Consider the following 20,538-nt stretch of genomic DNA (forward strand, 5'->3'; position numbering starts at 1 on the left):
ACAGAGGTGAACAGGAAGCAGTGAAAGATGTGGTAGGACCCTGTGGGCGGCAGCATTTACGCCACACCTGGTTTGAGTTCTAGGTGTTACCTGTAAAAACCACTCGCCCGCGTTCAGCTGCTGTAGCTCCGGCCAGCTGAACCAGCTGCAGTTCTCCTGCATGCGATCCGGGAACACCTGGGCCACGTTGGTGGTTCTGGTCAGTTTGTCGTCATGCATGATAAAGGGCACGCCATCCATACTGCAATAGATGCCGAAGGAAGAGAAGCATGCATTAGAGTAGAGAGACTCGGGATTGGTCAGGAAAAGAGAAACAGCAACAAGGAGACACATGGAGAAACCAGCCATTACAAAGGACTCCTGGAAGTTGGGTGGATGATAGTGCTTTTAACCAACACCGTAGGAAGCTGGCTCTCTATGTAGTGTACTAAAATGAGGTACACTGCGCAGAGCGTGCAGTGAATCCCCAAATGGTAAACAGAGGTATAAGTAGATAATTCGAATGCTCTTTTTGTGGTAGTGTGGGCGAGCAGTTAGGCTTATCAGAGGGTAATGCTAAGCATTTGTTGTAGTAACCAGGGCAATAAATGAGACACACACTCAGGAATAAAGCGAAGACCAATTTATAAATATAAAGGCGATTTTTATGTATTTTGTAAGACCAAGAACATAATTCCAAGGTTAGTACTTCTAGAGTTACAGTTTTTCAAATTTCAGAAAATATATGAGTTTAGTGCACAATGGGAGAAAGGAAGAAAAATATATATAAAATCAGGCAATACTTTCAGGAAGGTCACCTTTTGGTTTGAGGTGTATGTCGAGACCAAGTCCAAAGTCCCAACTGGAGAAGTTCGGGAGCATCCCGGATCGGGCTGGAGCAGAGTGCGGAGGGTCTTAGAAACCAGTGCAGAAAGATGTAGGGGGGGCCCATTTACAGGTAAGTCTGTTGGGTCCTCTTGGAAGTAGGATGTTGCAAGGGCCTGAGGACCATGGGAGCAGGGCTGGTTGGTCTATGCAGGGCAGGGTGCAGAGCAAACAGGGGGTCATGTGTCTTGGAGGTCCTCATAGTCTGGAGCAGAAAACTTGGAGAGGCGGACTCGGGACAACTGGGCCACTCAGGAAGTGGGTCTCAGGTGTCTCGACGTCCCTCAATGGGTGCTTGCATCTGGTGCTTCGGGAGTCCGGTGTGGACTCTTCTTCTTAGGTTTTACCGTAGGGATCCTTCTTGCAGCTGACAGTGTTTGGCACCTTTTCTTTCTGCAGCAGGGCTTCTGTTCTCACAAAGTAGGTATTCTTCTGTCTTGTTCTTCTTTGGTTTGATTGATATGATGTTAAGGTCTCGGGGAGTCAGCTTAATACTGAATTTAGGGGAATAACAAGGGGAGACGGGTAGCAGCCAATGGGCTACTTATCTTTAGGAGGTCTACACTCTCTAAGGACTACTTCCTCTGGGAATAGTCACTGCCCGGTGGTGCAATGAAACTTGAGGGGGGCCCCCTGCAAGGTACATGGAGAAGATCCCGCTGGTGATTTAAACTGGAGTTGTCAGGCCAGACTACTGTGCTGAGGGGGCCCCTGCAGCGGGGGGCACAGCAGGGGCGGAGGTGGCCTGTGCTGTGCCACTGTCATTACTCCAGCCCTGATTAAAGGTTTTCTCACCATCTCAAGATGGTGGAATTTCAGGAGAGGGAATCACCTCGCCTGCTCCGCCCTAGCACTGGTACAGTCTGAGGGGGAACCCTCCTCCTCATCTAACTAATTTTCCCACTATTCCTCCCACCAAAAGTAGAGCTGCAAAGAGGGCTCCCCCACTATTTGTGGGTTCCTGGGTTGTATTTGAAAGGCGTTATTGCCTTTCAAGCTTCCCACCCGGAAAGGACATCCTGTCCTGGAGGAGGTGTGAAGCACCCACGCCCAGGGCAGGCATTCTTTCTGTTCTCTGAGAGCGCTTGGCTGTCTCCTATGAGATCAGAAACACGTCTGAAGGTTACGGGCTGGTGAAAACCAGCCAGAGAACCCACTAGTGTTTGGTTAGGTTTCAGGGCGCCCTCTAAAAGGGTCTCCTGCGTGAATGCATTAATAAATCAACATTAGCATCAGTGAAGATTTATGAAGACAAGATACTTAGAAATCAGTGAAGCCATCATGGAGCTAGAAAACTTGTGTGACAAGTATCCAACCCATGTACTCTTTATGGCTTCCCTGTTCACTTACAACATCACAGAATGGACTTGACATTGTGAGGGCATGTCTGCTCATGCTGATACGCCTACACATAGGACATAGTGTACCCTGCTTTATGGCTAAAGGCCTGCAGTAGGGGTGACTTACCTATAGTTCATACAGTGTATGGGTGACTGTTCGGATTTTCCTGCACCAAGACATGCTGCAGTCCCAGAGGACCCTCTTCAGTCCCCATACCCTAGGTACCAGGGATACCACTTACTAGGGACTTAAAGGGGTAGCTGAAGTTGTGCCAATCCTGTTACAGTGTTTTGGGAAAGAGATCTGGACTGGGGACTGGTTAGCAGGGCACTTTCAGTTCGAAATCGCATCAGACAAAAATTGGGGGCTAACCATGCAAAAAGAGAATCTGACTGCCAAATCTAAAGCCCAGGTAAGAGGTGGGCTAGAAACCACTTTCTGAGCCAACTCTATTCATAAATAATGTATTAATTAATTTCGGGTTATAGAAAAAGGAAAAGATGACAATACAGCACGGTGTGAGACAGGTGCATTCACAAAGCAAGAGTTTCAGCCTCTCCATATTACAGTGTCAGATGCATATGCAATGGATGTAGGTGGAAGGCCTTGCAGTATATTTATATCTGGCATACTGCGACCGACAAGTATCAAGTATTTCATTTAATACGTTTGATTTGTTCAAATTAAGTCCGATGTCCTGTGTGGAAATAAAGTCTGAAATGCATTCCTACGAGATGGAAATCATTTAGGTTTTCTACACGAAGAATTAAAGAATTAAAAAATGTTAAAAAGTTACTGTTGTCCAGAATTGATTGTGGCCAGAGGTATCCACAATTTCAAGCATTAGTTGGCGTAAATAGCAAATCAAAGCCAACATGCTTTTTGCGACTATCATGTTTAAACCACTGATGTACCAGGGTGTCTCTGCCTTTGCTATCTAGGACTCCTGATAAGGAGCAGTTCCTCCGTTATGGCGGAGGAGCGTCTCCCCACTAAAAAATAAAACGATAAATTGCACTTTGACTGAACTGAGTCTTTGATTATAAACATTACAGTTAGCCCAAAGTCCTTAGAGTTTGTCCCGTCGCAGCACCATAGAATAATATTTTTATATAAAACCTAGAGCATAGCCTGTAAACACTAAAAGTGATTGAGGTTGTATCTTAGTCCAGAAGGTGCAAGTAGCGCCTGGTTTTCAATCTATATCATACATTTTACTGATTATTTTCCTTGCAAGTTAATAAAAGTCCAATTCCTAGTACTGGCCTCAAATTAATATTCTTGAGTGCTATTTACAGTGTCATTCTGTACATAGTTTCTAATCCCTACCACTTCCTACAGGAAGAGGCAACAACCTCAAACTGCACCAGGATAGGGAGTGACTTGATTATCCAACTGGAGGGCAAAAGGATTATTAATATATCGAAGACCTCAAGAACCGAGTGGTAAATGAGTGCCCACACAAAAGCCAATACCCAGCAATGTACTACTGAATATTGAACAGAGAAATATCACAATATCAGAATATTGTGATATTTCGAGAACCAAAATATTGAAAGGAGAATACAAATAGAGGAAGCATAGATTTGCTATTCCTAAATCCACGTCTACGTACCTTGCAAATCTAGATATCGTCAAGGTACGTGCATGTGGAGTTAGGTATAGAAAATCTATACTTACCTTTCAATATTTTGGTTTCGATATGGTCTCCTCGATATTCTCATACCACGATACTCTGTCTTCGATATTCATGGTGCAAACCACTACCCGGTAACCATGAACTAACCCCCCCCCTCCTGCCCCCAAGAAAAGGCTCCACAGTGAATAATTCTTTATTTTGTGGTACAAATGTGCCCTTGATATTTACAATGAGGAAATATTTCCAGACTTTCTTCATCCACAAAGTAAAGTGCGCAGGTCTATTTTTGCATTTTCAATTTGAATATGTTAGGTCATCGGTAAAAACTGGATTTCACAGTATGTGTGGAAGGAAAACAATCTAGCACACTCCTACTTGCCATATAATCAACAAGATAAGTCAATGTTTTGCTGAAAACACTTTGTTTTCTCAGACCTTTTAGCATGGTTGTCTTTGCTCTGTCATGATCTCTGCCTGAATGGTCGTCTTGACTGGTCTTGGGCCTTCCCACTGAAGTGACCCCACAGAACCTCCGTTATGGGGAGGCCTAGAAGGATTCGCATTAAACACACTTAAACTCAACCCTCAGGATAAAATTGCAGCCTCAAAGATAAACCTCAAACCTCATTAAAAAAAAGCACAAAAGATTGAGTTTGTAACTCAGTGAAGGAGAGAGTCTGGACTGGGTCTTCGGTATAGGTAAAAGGCCTGCCTAATATGTAAGGACACAGTCTGTAAAGGGCCGAGAAAGGGTGAAAGTTCTATCTTCTTCACCCAAATGGAAAGGGGACACATTGCGTTTCATGGGCGCCCTGTTGGAGGTTCAATAGTCTGGAAGTCACAATCCGGTCCTCCATTTCGCTGCTTACCTCACCATGACATCACTTTCGAACACTGATGCTCCACACTCAACGGTCTTCTGAAATGACATCATCGTGTTCTCTGGTGCCACCTAGAAAAGAAAAGGGATGGTGAGTGATACTGCTGGCCCACGTTAGGAGGGTCAGTCCCTTCAAGCCACGCACATAGGCAGAGGAGACATTAGCGTTGTTGAATGCAAGTTCCATGATTGCTCTATCTTCACTTCAGACAGTAAATAATAATAATAATCTTTATTCGGAGTTTCAAAGTTAGAAATCCATAAAAGCAATGATAATACATAGTAAAACAGTTATAAAAAAAAGTGCAAGGTGGTTTCATATAACAAGTAAGTTTCACATCTGACTTACAAAAACGTAAATTTGTTTAGGGAAATTACTTTAAAGGTTTTTTCTGTGTCTATGTATACACTTCAGAAAATTGAGAACATGATAGCAAGTGGCTTCAGTGTCCAAAAGCTGTAGACACAGCATGGCAGGGCGACATTGCCTGAGACCCCAGGATTTTAACAAAGTCAATAGCCAAACTTTGCGATGTTCATGATAAAACGTGCAAAACAAGACAGTATGTAAAGTAGTTTGTATTGACTTTTCATCGCAGGGGCATAAAGGTGGATTCGGGTCCCAAACATTTGCTGTTGGAAAAGCTACCAGTCTGTGAAACATGTTTAGTCTGAATCTTGTCAAAAGATAACGGTCAAAAATACCAATATTAAGATTTAGATAGGGCTGAATTGTAAAAGTAGATTGGACCATTATCGCATGTTGAACGGACGGCTTGCCTGCTTCAGATTGTAATCTCAGGTTTTCCAAATGTCCCAGGGCTAATGTTTTTAGTTGTTTCTTTGTAAGTTCTCTGATTTTTTCAGGATTTAAATAATATTGCTCTGCCCCAAGGTCAATAAAAAAGTTCCTGATATAGGCTAACCATTTGATTTTTAGGGCGTGGTCTAATGTCATAGCGTCTGCCACTATCATCTTGGTAAGGTCATTTTTTTCCGAGGTCCAGATGCGGCGCCATAAAAGTAATGGTTGTATTTTTGCCAGGTCCTCAATATATGGGACGCCTAGTTCAGCGTGGCAAGCATAAGTTGAGGATCACTTTGGGGCCATCAGAAGGAACCTTAAAAAGTTGTTTTCTGCTATTTGCAAGGAAGTGACATCTGTGTGACCCCATAAACTTGCTCCATATAGTGCTGTTGATTGGCATTTGGCCCTATATATCGCTAACAGTTCCACGGGCGGTCGTTTTCCCAGTTTTTGTGAAAAAGTCACCAATGCCGCTAACGCTCTTTTAAAGCAGTGTTTCCTCGCTTCCACTGCCATTTTCCAGGACAATTTATTGTCTATTGTAATGCCCAAATAGCAGTATTCAGTTGCAGAGTCTATTTTTTGATTGTTGAGGGAAATGTTTTTCAGATGTTTTCTCCCAGCACCTGCCGTCATCACAAAAGTCTTTTTCACGTTTATGTGAAGGTCTAAGGTGCCCATAAACTGAGAATACCTTTTAAGGGTCTTTTGGGGTTCACAGGGAGTCCGTGCCAGGAGGACAGCGTCGTCCGCATAGAGTAGAGCGGGAATCGGGCGTTGTTTTGCCTGTGGGAGGTCCCGGGCGCCTTTCAAGAGCTCAACCTCCAAGTTGTTGGTGTAGAGGGAGAAAAGGAAAGGCGCCAGGACACATCCTTGTCTGACTCCACGCTCCACTCTGAAGGACGCTGTCAGCTCTCCCTTTGTGCCAAAGCGGACTCTAGCAGAGGGCTTGGAGTACATTTCCCTTAGAAAATTCAGGAGTGGCGGATCTACCCCCATTTGGGCCAAGAGGGACCATAATTTGGTGTGAGAAACACAGTCAAACGCGGCGGACAAGTCCACGTAAATCATATAGAGTTTATCTTTCTTGGCGTGTATGTGTTTTCCAATGATCACGGAAAGGTTTAGGGCTTGTTCCACAGTTCCAAAGCCCTCCCTGAAACCAAATTGTAGTTCAGACAATATGCCTCTCTCCTCCACCCAGTCCTGAAGTCGCTCCAGGATCACCCTACCTGCTAACTTTCCCAATGAGTCCAGCAAAGATATTGGGCGGTAGCAAGCGGGGTCCTGGCGGTTACCCTTCTTGAATATCGGGACCATCACGGACCTTGTCTAGGACTCCAGGATTCCTTTCTTTGCCGCTGCCGTACACACCCTGGTAATGATCGGGGCCCAAAGATCTGTTTTATACTTGAAGAAGTCAACCGGGACTCCGTCCGGGCCTGGTGCTTTTCCATTTTTGCTTGAGTTCAGGGCCAGAAGGATCTCGGAGATTTCAAAGTCTATTTGGATGGGGTAGGGCGGAACTTTTGAATTCTCGTCTTCAGTTTCTTGGTCTGACGATTGTTTTTGGAAGATTTTTGAGAAGTTTGATACCCATTCTGACTCGTCTATAGCAACTTCGATTTTTGGATTTGTGTCATCAGCCAAAAAAGGGGTTCTTACTGTTCTCCAGAAGGCCTGGCTGTTTTTTTCCTGTGCACTAGTGTGGAGTTCGTCCCATAAAGCTTGCTTTAGTTCCGCTTTTCTCTTTTTTCTGATTGTAAGATATTCCTTTCTCAGAGCGGATATGGTACGAGGATCCCTTTCATCTTTGTTTAGTGCTGCTTTGAGTTTTGAATGAGCCTGGGTACATTCTTGATTAAACCATCCTTTTAATCGGCGTGGTCCAGCTTTATGTTTTGCTGTGAGTAGGGACTTTATTTTTTCCATAATTTGAGCGAAGCTATTAAGGAGTTCCTCATCTTCTATCGGTGTATCTAAACATTTCTTAATTTGGGGGTATACCGATTTTATCAATTCTTTGGTAATTTCCTCTGGATTTATCTTCCCCCACTTTATTGTGTACCCATTTAGTTGGCCCAGGTTTATATTATCCTGGGTCAGTGCACTAGCTATCGTCACAGGTAGAGATTGCTGATGATTTGAAGTCATTTCCATTTTAAGAATAGCATGATCACTTTGGATGTTGGGTAGGACTTCAAAGCTGTTTACTCTGGGTTGTAGGCTAGCTGATATTATAATGTAATCAACCGTGGTGCTGAAACCTCTTCCTATATAGGTCGGTTCTAGTGAACTAGTTCTGTGATCTGGAATGTTTGCTATTTGGAGGTCCAGATCTGATAGAAGATCGTTCATTATTCCGCCCGCATTATTGTGAGAAAAATGGATAAGGGAATCACCTTCCTCTGTCACCATACCTGGACATTTTTGCTCTGGTTGGGTACAATGATGTAGATTGAAATCTCCTGCCCATATTATAGATAATACACCCCTTGCTCCTTGTTTCTGTCTAAGGGTAGTTAATTTCTCATAAAGGTGGGCCAAAACTCTCTGGAGCTGTGATTCCTCAAGGTTGTTATAAAAATTAATGAGGACTACAAACTCATTTTTGGGTAAAGAGAGACCAATGATCTGGAAGTTAGAATCCAGTTCAATGATGTTTATTTTTATATTTTGGATGGTGTTAGCTATATAAATGTTTAGTCCTCCCTTTGGTCTACCCTTTTGTCCCACCAGCGCAGGGGAAAAATATGTCTTATACCCCTGCAAGTGGAGTTCTGATTGCGACCATGTCTCCTGCAGACAGACTATTTGATGTCTGTGTACATGGTGCATGATGGTCCCGTCCTCCACCTTTGGCCGTAATCCCGCGATGTTCCAGGAGATCACGGTCAAAGTTGGAGGATTGTTTTTAGAGGTATTATCTATTTGTAGATTGCTGGGAATAACTAGGTCTTCAGGGATTAAAGGGTTATCTGGGATTGGCGGGTTATCTGGAGTTTTAGAGGTCTGTTCTTCTGGCTGTGGTGGTCAGTCGACACACTCTAGGCCACTGTACATATTTGTTAGTGGTAATCCGTTCCAGCCGTCCCAGCGTGGGGGTTCTCTGTAATTTCTCCACTGTTCTTGCCCTCTCCATTCATCCCTTTCTCTGCCTCGATAGCGAGGGCCCACTGTGTACCAGGGTCCCTCTATTTGCGAGGGGCCATCCTGAAAACTGGGTGGGTAAAAGAAAGAAAGACGTTTTATTCCTATCCCCCATGTAAAGTTAGTTCCTCTCCTGAGCAGATGTATTCTACTATTCTGGGGTCCTCAAAGGTAATTAGAATGCAATCCCCCTGTATTGTTTCTTTACCATGGCCGACCCAAGGGGCTCTTCTAACCATCAAAATTCTAGTGGAGCAGTAGGGGGGGGGGGGTGGACGGTTTATGCTAAGACAGTGTTGTATCTTATTTTTTAATGACCAGTTTGGTTCGTATTTTTGGTCCGTCAACTCTGGTACACCGGTCAATATAGCAACAAAGGGGCTTGCTTCTGGTGGAAGTGTTACTGGTCGTGTTTCGCCCTGTTGTTGTCTTTCCCTCGCTCGATATGTTTGCGGTTGTTTGGTTGGGGGTTGTTTGTTTTTTGTGGCTGTGGTAGTGCTATTACAGGGGGTGCTATTTTTTCTTAGTGGGATTGTTGAAGCTAATGTGTCTGATGCTTTTTTCTTAGATGGTATTGTGGGTGGGGGTTTCGGGGCTATAGTGGGTACGGGCGTCGAGCTTTTTGCTTGAGCCACGGGGATTATATTTAACGGTTTTGGTGCCCCAGGTTTTTATACTTTTTGTGATTCTTGTACACGGTTTGAGGCAGGGTTAGCTTTCATCGACGCTGAGAGTTCGACTACGGCTTTTTCTAGTTTTGCCAGGGTATCTTGAATGGGTGAAAGGGATTTATGTAGGAGATTTCCAATTTTTTCTAGCAAGTCTAGATTGTAATTACAGTCAGTTTCATTTATTGGGGAGTCCTCAGATACTATCACTAGATTTGTGGTAGGTGAAGCGTCATGGTGTATACTCGCAGTGTGCCTGCTCTGATTTCCCAGCAGAGGGGGACTAAGTGTATTTCCTATTTCCTCTGTAGCGGATGGAGTTTGTTTTCTCATTGGTGTTTTATTTGTCGCTACATGATTCTTTTTCTTTTTTATAGCTCCCTCCCTCCTCCCTCTTGCCTGTCTTACCTCTTCTGGTGTAGGGTGTGGAACTAAGTCAGGATTTTTTCTAGGTCAGAGTCAGCTATTGATTGAGATTCTGAGAGTTGTGACACCGATAGGTCAACTATGTTTGGGAGGCTCTGCCTCTTGTTGGTCCCGCCCTCACTATGTCTTTGATCTTTGGTAGGGACTGGCGTTCTGGCGGTTGCTAGATGACCCATTGAGGATCGTTGAGCCTCCAGGAGGTCTTGGGATACTCTCCGTTCTATGAGTGAGATACTCTGATCTATAAAGGTGTTAGCCTTTGTTATAAAACTGTCTATGGGGCCAGTTAGTTGTCCTTTTTTTGCCGCAGTCTTACTTCTGCTTCCCCTTGGAGACATGTTTATACAAGTGGGGATGTTTATGATATGTTTTTGAGCTAGGAGTTAGGGGGGTAGCCCGGCCCGGCTCTATCCGGTCTCTAACGGCCTAAAACGGCCCGCTCTTTGCCCGGTCTTCGCCCCGGGATGCGCCCCGCGCGCGTCCCGCGGTGCGCGTCACTGGGCTTGCTGATATTCTCTTGGGTGGAGAGGGGGCGGGCACTGGGAGGGGGCGCGGCTCACCCGGGAAGAGGACACAGCTGTGGATGTTGTATGCTGGTCCTCGCAGTCCCGGGGCCGCACCTCTCGCCTCCTCTGCGGCCTCGCAGCTGACACCTCCTCACGCCGGCAAGAAAATAGGCTGGAACAGTTGATAGCTACTCCTGTAGCACGATCAGACTTTTGACAAAGGGACTCCTCGGAACGAGCGGCACAGTAAATGTAAATGTAAATGTCATGGTACTTATAGAGCGCACTGTCACCAGACGGTCACCTTGCGGTGTCGCCTATTCGGCTTCCTCGCGCTGATACTCATACCACTGTGGAACCCCTCCTGGCCTTCTCTGTGAAGTGTCCACTCCTGGGCACCCCCAGGGTGAAGCCAGGCATCCTTAGCACTGTTGGGGCCGGTGTGGAGGCTAAGCAAACTATTGCCCAGAGTTGCAGCGTGGGGCCGGTGATTAGAATAGGCACCGAGACGAGAATTAACAGGTCTGAGGAAATTGAGCCCGAAGCAGGACTCAGCTCATGAGGGATCGGTTAGGGCGAAACGGGTGATGGTGGGGCATCTGAACATGGTCGTTTCCATCACTATGTGAACACACTGGCTGGACTAAACTGTGCTGCTAGTTACCAAGCTAGTTACCAAGAAGGTGGAGCAAGGGGCCCTGGCTGGAAATGCAGAAGGTAGATTTAGGTGAAAAAGACACATGGATAGATGGGACTACGTACTGGTTGTTCGTCGAATGGAAAGGTGAAGCTTGAGGGGGAAGGAGAAGAGGCAAAATACTTCCATATGAGCAAGATAAGGGTTAGAAGAAAGGGGTGGTGCAGGGAAGGTAATGTGGTTGGCTTCACATGGTCTTCCCTCAGCCTCTATCGCATGGGTCGCCCTGTGGGCCTCTCTTCCACCATGTGTATTTTGAGGAGTTTTCTGGACCAACAGCATCCGGATTTATGTGCTAACTAGGCTAAATTTAAAAGAACCAAATGAACTCATGAACCAGAAATATCCCACACTCTTTGATCACAAGACCAGTAGAATGATACAAACACAAGCCAAGCGAGGTAAGACTTAACTCCAATAACCAAGTCAGAAGACGTAAGCAGGTCTGCCATATCAGGGAAGAAGTGATTCTTGAACTAAGGGGATGCTCTTCTGACAGATGTCCCTCATTACGAGAAGTACCCCTAGGCTGGGGATTAAAACATCCTATCTAGGCCAGGCTGAACAACCAATCACTACATCTGGGAGGTCTCCTTCAGAGGACAAGCAATCACTACAGACAGGGAGGTCTCCATCAGAGGACAACTAATCACTACTGACGGGGAGGTCCATCAGAGGACAACCAATCACTACAGACGGGGAGGTCTCCATCAGAGGACAACCAATCCCTACAGACGGGGAGGTCTCCAGCAGTGGACAACCAATCACTACAAACTGGGAGGTCTCCATCAGAGAAGGCAAGAGTAGCAGACTCTCTACGCCCAGGATAAATGCGCAGCAGCAGGGCCTCCATTCTTACGTCACAAAAACTGAGTAGAACAAGTCTTACCAATCCCTCTAGGGATTCCCAAACTGGCCGTTCCACTCCTGGCCTCTTGGTTGTCAATGGCTTCGAAGTTTTAAAAATGTCATTTACAGGCCACTGTAGTCCAGTTTTCCATCAATGCCCTTGGCAATATGCGGAAACAGGATTTACTCACCATTGGTGCCCCCCGGTGACCCATCAGGCGCGGTTTCTTCGGCAGCTGGTTGGGCTCCATGATGCAAGGGGACCGGAAGAGCAGCGGAACCAGGTACAAGGCGATCACCACCAAGATGTAGACGAGGAGCATCAGTGCCTTGAGGCCTGAGGAGAAACAGACAACAGTGGTGTGAAAGGACACAGAAAGGGGCTGAGGAGAAACAGACAAAACTGACATCAGAGGACACAGAAAGGGACAAATGAGAAACAGACAACAGTGACAACAGACGACACAAAGAAACAGAGGAGAAATGGACAACACTGGTGGGAAAGGACACAAAGGGCTGAGGAGAAACAGACATAAGGAATCATGGAATCATGGTCACAGTGTGAAGCAGCGTTGCTGGATAGCTGTAGGTTGAACCTTGAGGCAATAAGGAGTTGTAGGGCTGTGCAAGGTAATATATATTTGTATCCATCGGTTGTAGAATTTTGCCTTAAGGTTTAACCTACATCTATCCAGCAATGCTGCTTCGCACCTGGACCAGGATTCCAGGATTCCTTATCCACAAGAGGTTCCCAAGGAAAAAACCTCAGGCACCCATTTCCTTGTCCTGAAGATGATCCCTGCATTTCTCTAGAGGGATCGAAACGTCCTCGACTCCTCACACCCTGGCACAACTGAATAAATTTAGCAATATGGGCTATGATGCGCACATTTATTCCGTAGTGGCTTACATGTCGAAATTGTTGGACAAAACTTTTCTGCAGCCTGATATCCTTGTTAAGATTTTGCTCCCACTTGTATATATTTTTTTCTTCGAACCGTATATTAAAAATACCATGTCCATCTGGACAAATAGTCATTATTGTATCACTATTTTATATATTGCAAATCAATAACTTGCTTGTTAGGGACCAATGTTCCTTAAAACAGTTAATACCCAAGTTCCCTGACGAACTATTAGGTTCCCTTGTTTTTCTAAAAATACTCCTTGAGGGTTGGGCCGTAAAAGGACGTAAAAAAAAACTGGCCGATGTCCCACCACCCAACACTTAGTTCCTTCTAATTTATAGTTTGGGGGATTGCTGTGGTTGCCAGCTCTGCTGTCACACACATCCTCAGCAGCACAACCTCGGGCAAGAGAATGGTGTTCTCACTGGCCTTTCCAATTATACTACGTAATGCTCGCCTCGCTGCAAGGATCTCTCCCTGCCTACATCTGACTTGGTCAATCTTACGTTCTGCAAGTCGCATAAACATGGTATACCAGCTTCCGTACTCTCCCTGCCAATAACAAAAAATCAAACACTAAAACGACAACAGAGGAACACCGTAACCAGTTTGCTCCTTTTCCAAACTATTGCAGCACACGGAGACACTACTTTCTCACTAGCTTGACTCTGCCCATCACCGCAAGATTCCTCAGATTCACCCTTTGCCAAAATGATGCACTTTTAGTAAAAATACCCTTTCCAAATATTCTCCTTATAATTTAGAAATCAGGCCAATCCCCAGCAAAAAAGAGCTCACCAGCCCCTGCTGGTCCCTATCAAGTGACCATTTACAAACATAGACCAGTCAACCAAGGAGAAGAGGGTCCCTTCTGACGCTGCACATTCAGGCAGCATTGGGGGGGATCTGGACATAGGTAGACAAGGCTGTCAGTACCCACCTTCATGCACCTACTAACATGGAGAAGTCAACCATGGAGAAGAGGGTCTCTTCTGACATTCGCACGCACGCTCAGGCAGCAGTGGGGAATCAGGACATAGGCAATCAAGGCTGCCACAGACTGTCACCCAAGAGCTCCATAACACAAGCACCAAGTCAATCTAGGTGGCATCACTCCTATTAGTTGTAAAGCTTCAAGACTCTGGAGTCGGAGCACAAAGGGCCTTTTAGTTGAGGTCATGGTTTTACCTTTGCTCTCACTGCGGAAGAAGCGGTCAGCAACAATCCAGGCCAGCAGAGTGACTCCCACCACGGCACCAATATGCAGAAATGGAGCAGTCGCCTAAAGATGCAGAAAAGGAGAAAAGGGCACATTTGCTCTGTTAAAAATCAACCATTGACCTGCTTATTGAGAAGTTCTATAGGTTAGTCCAGCTATAAGATGATATAGAAATCAGTACCACACATCCCAAGATTTGGTGTCTTCATTCAGTATTGTCTCTCATCCCACCTGAGCCAAAGGCAAGACCCATGGACACCGGGAACAAACAGGAACACAATGAATCCTCTCAACTTGTTCTACTGTAGTATGCGAGGCCACAGTCCTGTGGCCCTGTAGTGTTACGATTACCCATAGTGCACTTGCAAGTCCCTCATGAGACACTGGAAGGAGGACTCTGTGACTGAAGCAACTGAATAGAACCATTAGATACTTTGTGCATCCACTGCTGAGAAAAGGCGGACTTGATGTTGCTAAACTGGCTGTCGAACAATCTACAACCTTCCTATTTCATTGGGAACAGTGAAGAGCACAAAGAGTACACAGATGTGTAAAAGAAAGGCTCTTCCAAGAGGCACCCCGTCGGGGTTTAGACTTGGCCATGAGGTTCTGATTCAACCCAGCGGTCCTTGGATAGGGACTGATCACTGTTAGACCCATAAGCAGCTTTGACACAGTTGAACACTGGATGCTGTTAGTACCCATGAGAGTGATTGGGGAGATAAAATGAATTGTTTCTCCTCTGTCCTATGAGTGAAGTCTCAGCAGGTCACCATGGACTGTGTTGTTGATGTCGTCAAGGTGTGTGGTGAAACCATTGAGGGTGTAGGCGATGGCCTATGGATGCTGTTAATGCCCATGAGGGCGAAGGGGGGGATAAAGTGAATTGCTTCCATGTGTCGTTGATGGGGCTTTGCATCCTTTTGTTCTCAAGGAGTATGTGGTGCAACCACTAAGGGTGCAAGAGATAGTAGCATCAGAGTGCCAATGAAAGGCGGTTCGTGTGCATCAGCTTGTGCCGCAGTCTGTTGTCTGTACGACTGCCTGGCAGCTGAATAAAGGCATCTAAAGCTCAGTGCAGATGCGGGCGAGACAATGACTGTGGGTTCCAAGTCTAGAACTCCGATTACGGTGTGCCAAGAGTCCTGATTCAAGGGTGTGGATCGTACCTACAGTCAAGAAGCCATTTCAATATGTCGAAGTGCTGAACGGTTTGCACTACTCCTCTGTGTGACCCCATACTAACCATTCTGTCTATAGCAAATATATAAACCTTCCCTCGTGTCTGAGTTGATTCTGGTCAGGTCTTTGAAAGTATATGTCACCGCTTAATGTAGTAAGTTCTCTGTGCTTTAACTTTCGTTTTCAACCCTCCCGCATCTGCCTTACACAGATCAGAGGCAGAACACAAACATTGTCATTCATTTGCATATATATGTTAATCTTTCAACATTATGCAATCCTAACCTATGGACAAGTTCTTCCTATAGCATTTATAGTAAAGCACAAGTTGTCTGTTACGACTCACAGGGCGCAGCAGCGACAAGGTCCCTGGGTCAGTAAATGCACCTGATTGGCCACGGAGGTGAACGGTAGTACCGAAGGTCCTTGGACTCTAACTGCCTGTTGAGCTCAGGAGTCTCATCTTCCATTGGGTGGACATTCTCGACTACGGCTCCCAGTGGAGGAATCACCCAACCTTTGGCACGCAGGGCCTTCCAAGAGTTGCATGTTCCGCAGCCCAAAGGAAGGATCGTTGCCCAATGCTTCTCAATCCCAGATCACATCACCACAAGCATTTGGTGGACACAGGAACCCAGTACTTTACCAACATTTTACATTGCATCCACTTTTTTATTTTTTTACATAGTTCGGAACATGTATTAGTACCCCGCCTATTCCAACATGACCACATTATCAATTCATAAGTCATTAATTAAACCTGGATTTCTGTGTCATGTGTGCAAACCTATTGCGCTCAACTACACTATTAATAAGTCAGACACTTAACAGGTCAGTCAAGCAATAACTTCGAATGGGAGAGTCACTCGGCCATGTAGAACTTGTGCAGGATTGTTCTTACTCTGTATTGAATGAGGCTGCATTGGTGGTTTTAGAAATATTTGAGAGGAACACAGACTCTTTCTGCTGAATGGAAAAAGGGGCGGGATCAATGGCTTAGGGTCCAATGGGAGTTCGGGTAATCTGAGGACCCACCCAAAAGTTCATGTGTCTGTCAAGAGACACATGGACCAATGGTAAGGAGGCTGTACATTGGTTCATGCAGTAAAAGAAGTCAGTTGTCAACAGAAAGTGTTCTTGTTATATGACAAATATATTAACAAAGACAGAATCCGTTATACTATGGAATTAGCAGTATTGCATAAACGTCTCCCGCAGAGGCTCATGGTTCAGGCTGCATAAACGTCACAATAAGCAGCAAAAATAGGGCAGTAATACAGTGCCAGGGTCTGGTGTGAGCCTGGGCCGCAGCAGTGCATGATGGGATAGCAGCCACGTGGGTGTGTTTCCTGCTGGCGGTAATGCATTTCCCACCAGTGGTTTATTTACCCACTGTGGTACCCTGGTCATCAAGTACCGCAGTGTTCCTGGCTGTGCCAGATCCCAACATTGCATTTCTGCTAGCAACCCCCTCCCCCACCCATCACATACAGTGGTACTACCCAAAAACAGCCACGGTCCATGCAGGTAACAGTGGCGGGCCGAATGATGGGGGGATTTCGACGGACAATGTAGAGGTAGAATTAAAAAAATAACACATTTTTCATCTGCATCGTCTCTCGAAATCCCCCCTCACCTGGCCCCACCGCCCCACCGATGTTACCAAACAAATTATTAAGAAACATGTGAACTTTAGGGACTGTTGCTATGGCTATATGGTTCACTTGTCAAGCTGTCATTTTAATTTTAACTATAAGAGTTTAGACAAAATGCTTATACTATTATGTCCAAAATGTCCAAAAAGGCATGTCCATAAGAGTATGGACCAAGGCAAATAGGACAGTACAAAGAAGCCGGAAGTTACGACAGGGGATTTGACCTGGGAGGCTGGCGGTGGTTGAAGGAAAAGTTACCTGACTTTTCAAATAGGAGCACGAGACTGGTGCACCTAGAGGTTGTCATCATGACGGATCTGGCTTGCTTTCAAAGCAATTGTAAATTTTTAAAAAACGAGTCCATTAAATTTAGGTGAATTAAAACCATTTACACTCTGTAATAAGCTAGGTCTGGCTTCTTACGTCTGGCTTCTACCTGCCTAAAATACATTTTAATTCTGAAATATGTACATATCACTGTAAACGCGTTTATATCTACACAATAAAAAACGGTATTATTTGATTTAAAGGAAAAAAAGGGATAAAATACTGACAGACTTTAATTTACCTAGAGTTAAAAAGCAGAGTGGTTTTGTAAGAAGCAGTAAGTGGGCACTGCTGCAATGGGCAGACATTGTCTTTTGTCGGCAGACGCCCCCTCACTGCACAATCCCGTCTCTTGTGAAGATGGGCAAAAGTGTACCTGATCTAGAGGCCGATAAATATTTTCTCACACAGAAACACACACAGACACAACAAATGGCATGTCACCTTTGTCTTCCTGCTCTACTCAAGCAAGAGTGGTACCAGGGGCAGAAAGTTAAATACCTGAAACTGCGACCAATCAGAAGATCAGAAACATGGACTACCTGCTCTCAAGGTTCACACGTCACAGAAGCTGGCACATCTGCCCCGTATATATCCTGAAATGCACGTACTGTGGGCCTGTCCATCAAGACAAGGAAAAGAGAAGCTTCGCCAGACTTCGGGCTCGATTTCTATTTCAGCGGACGGGTTACTCCATCACAACGGTGACGGATCGCCATTCTGCCAAAATATAAATCCCATAGACCATAATGGAATATAGTTCGGTGGACGGGATCACCGCCATGGTTGTGACAGATTAAGCTGTCCTCCGAATATTAAATCCAGCTCTTTGTCTCCATATCTGAGGCACACGTAGTCTAAAGTTTTAGAACCTTGGCCAACCACACCTACGTTAAAGCTCACTCAGGCCTCATCACCATGTCTGTGGCACACGCATTCTCAAGTCTTAGAACCATGAATACGCCTGGACAACAGGCAACCATGCCAACATTGAAGCTCGCCCAGGCCTAATTTCCATGTCTCTGGCACACGCGTTCTCACATTCTAGAACCATGTGTAGTCTTAGATCATGGGCAATCACACCAACGGGGAGGCTGACCATGGCCTGGTCTGCATGTCATTGGCACACACGTTCTCACGTCTTAGCACCATGAATAAGCCTGGACAACGGGCAACCACGCCAGTGTCGAGTCTCACCTTTGTGGGAGGCTTCTCAATATAAATTTCACAGAGAGGTTTTGAACCAAATGCACGTTGACCCTCTAACATTCTTGCAGTACTCAAGAAATTGTTTTCAAGATGATAAGTCTCAAAGACCTTAACATACATAACTAAATCCAGGTTTGGCTGGCTGTTCATAAGGGTTTCGCTAAAGACAGGAAGCAGAGGACCTGCTTCGAGACTCCTTCAAGACTAGGGAGATTAGGTATCTGCACACGGCAGCCAAAGCAGCAGCAAACGCGGCCTAATAATTCCATAATCACAGAGAACGTTGTCAATCAATCAATCAATCAGGATTTGGAAAGTGCGGCCGTTTCACCCGTAGGTGTCTCAGGGCACTGTGGGATCCTGCTGCGGGATCACGCTGCCTGTGCACATTAGTTGAACATCCAGGTCTTGAGGTCCTTCCTGAACAGCTGGAGCGATGGTGAGGCTCTGAGGTGCAAAGGAATGGACAGATCAAACATCGTGAATCACACATCACTCTCGGGTTCGGTCAGTAAACTACGTCCCTCTCTGGCCATACCGCGAGCCTTTCGATTCAGAGACCATGCCGGCAGAATAGGGGCAAGTGTGCCTATTCTTGAGGGGTTCTTGCATGCCGGCAGAACAGGACCAGGGCTACCTAGGCTTGAGGGGTGCTTACATGATGGCAGGGCAGGGCCACCTCTGCTTGAGGGGGGCTTACCTGGAGGGAGACGTAGAGAGACATCCACTCTTCGTGCCATTTAATGTCCAATCCAACCAGGCCCGCGATGATAATAGCAACTGTGAGGGCCAAGAGGATCTGAAGAGAAACAAAAAGAGGAACTTATCAGAGGCATGAACGTCAAGCGGACCTAACCAGGGATGAAAAGAGTCAATATCCAGAGATATAGGGTTCAAGAGGAACAATGCAGCCATATGAGCAGTGGTATTGGAACAATTTTCAGCGTGGGGGTGCTGCCGTCAATGTGACATCACTGAACTCAGCGATTCTGAAAAATCAAAGCATCACACAAAGACAAATTTAAAAAACGAGCCGCGCCATTCATCCAGAGTGTGATAAGGGAGTAGTATGTAGTTTGTGTGCATTCTGGAGCACGCGGTCACAAATACATTACTAAAACATGGTGTGGTACAGACTGTAATTTACAGACACCACATTTGCCATTGAAGGGGCCACTAAAGATGCAGATACAGTTTTACTGCTAAAACTACACCTCACACAAACAATAATGTGTGGAACTAGGATATCAGCAAACATTTGCAATTTGCTCACCACAAAATATAGGTTTGTCATTTGTTTTAATCCTATTACAATCTGTATTTTTACCACACTCGAAACATTTTTTTAAATAATTTTGGAGTGTGCATTTCTATCTGCTTATTTATTTCGAAATATGTGTACAGTTCATTTGCAGGTATTTAAATGTTGTGGTGGTGGTGGTAGAAAAAGGAGCATGCCACACCCTTTCCAATCATACAAACAAGACTGTCACATAGTTCACTTTGCAAAATCCTCTCACTTGCAGTCAGAGAAGGAAAAGTAAACACCAAGCTCCATGTGAAAAGAATAAGCAGCAATTTGTCAGCAGACTGTCCCGGCCTTTGACCTGTCTCTGAACCACAGTAAATGTGAAAAGATAAACTCAAAATGTAAAGTCATCTTTAATGCTCATTCCCCTTCAGAACTCAAGCATGGTTATGTTGGGGGTTCTGCAGCACCCCCCACACCTATACTTGCTGCATCTATTGATATGAGAGTCAAGAGAAATCAAAATAAGGAATATTCAAGATGTGAGGGTCAAAAAGAGCCATATAAAGGCAATATTTAGAGGCATGGGGTCAAGAGGCTCTAAAAGGGAATGAAAAGGGGCCATATTCCGAGATATGATGGTCAAGAGTAACAAAAAGAAGCAATATTCAATGGTATGAGGGTCAAGAGGATCTGACCAAGAACCAGGAGATGCAGCCAATCAACAGAGACATAAGAATAAAGAGAATTTGTAAAGCAGGTGACTCCAACCTTTTAAGTAATAAGAGCTACTTATGCTCAATGAAAATCATCTTGCAATACTAACATTATTAGTGTTGTAATAATGACCGTGTTAGACAAGATCACATCACTGGAAACCATATACAAGCTGTGGTCATCTCTGTGCAAAAGACACCAAGGCAGTCACTGTAGTTATAAGTATCCCCAATGACACATGATT

The 20,538-nt window shown here is 45.2% G+C and overlaps 1 protein-coding gene across 3 annotated transcripts in view; it reads right to left on the minus strand.

Annotated features, from left to right (window-relative positions):
- Positions 1-20,538, minus strand: part of GDPD2 (glycerophosphodiester phosphodiesterase domain containing 2) — a 389,876-nt gene that overhangs the window by 23,559 nt on the left and 345,779 nt on the right. For all 3 annotated transcript variants that reach the window (XM_086918307.1, XM_086918305.1, XM_086918304.1), the window contains exons 6-10: positions 19,029-19,127; positions 13,925-14,018; positions 12,020-12,165; positions 4,714-4,796; positions 91-241 (exon numbers count right to left, since the gene is read on the minus strand). In XM_086918307.1, coding sequence (XP_086774433.1) covers positions 91-241; positions 4,714-4,796; positions 12,020-12,165; positions 13,925-14,018; positions 19,029-19,127 — 573 coding nt within the window. The remainder of the gene's footprint in view (positions 1-90; positions 242-4,713; positions 4,797-12,019; positions 12,166-13,924; positions 14,019-19,028; positions 19,128-20,538) is intronic.

Source organism: Lissotriton vulgaris, chromosome 4_1 (genome assembly GCF_964263255.1).
Source record: "Lissotriton vulgaris chromosome 4_1, aLisVul1.2, whole genome shotgun sequence".
Taxonomy (NCBI): domain Eukaryota; kingdom Metazoa; phylum Chordata; class Amphibia; order Caudata; family Salamandridae; genus Lissotriton; species Lissotriton vulgaris.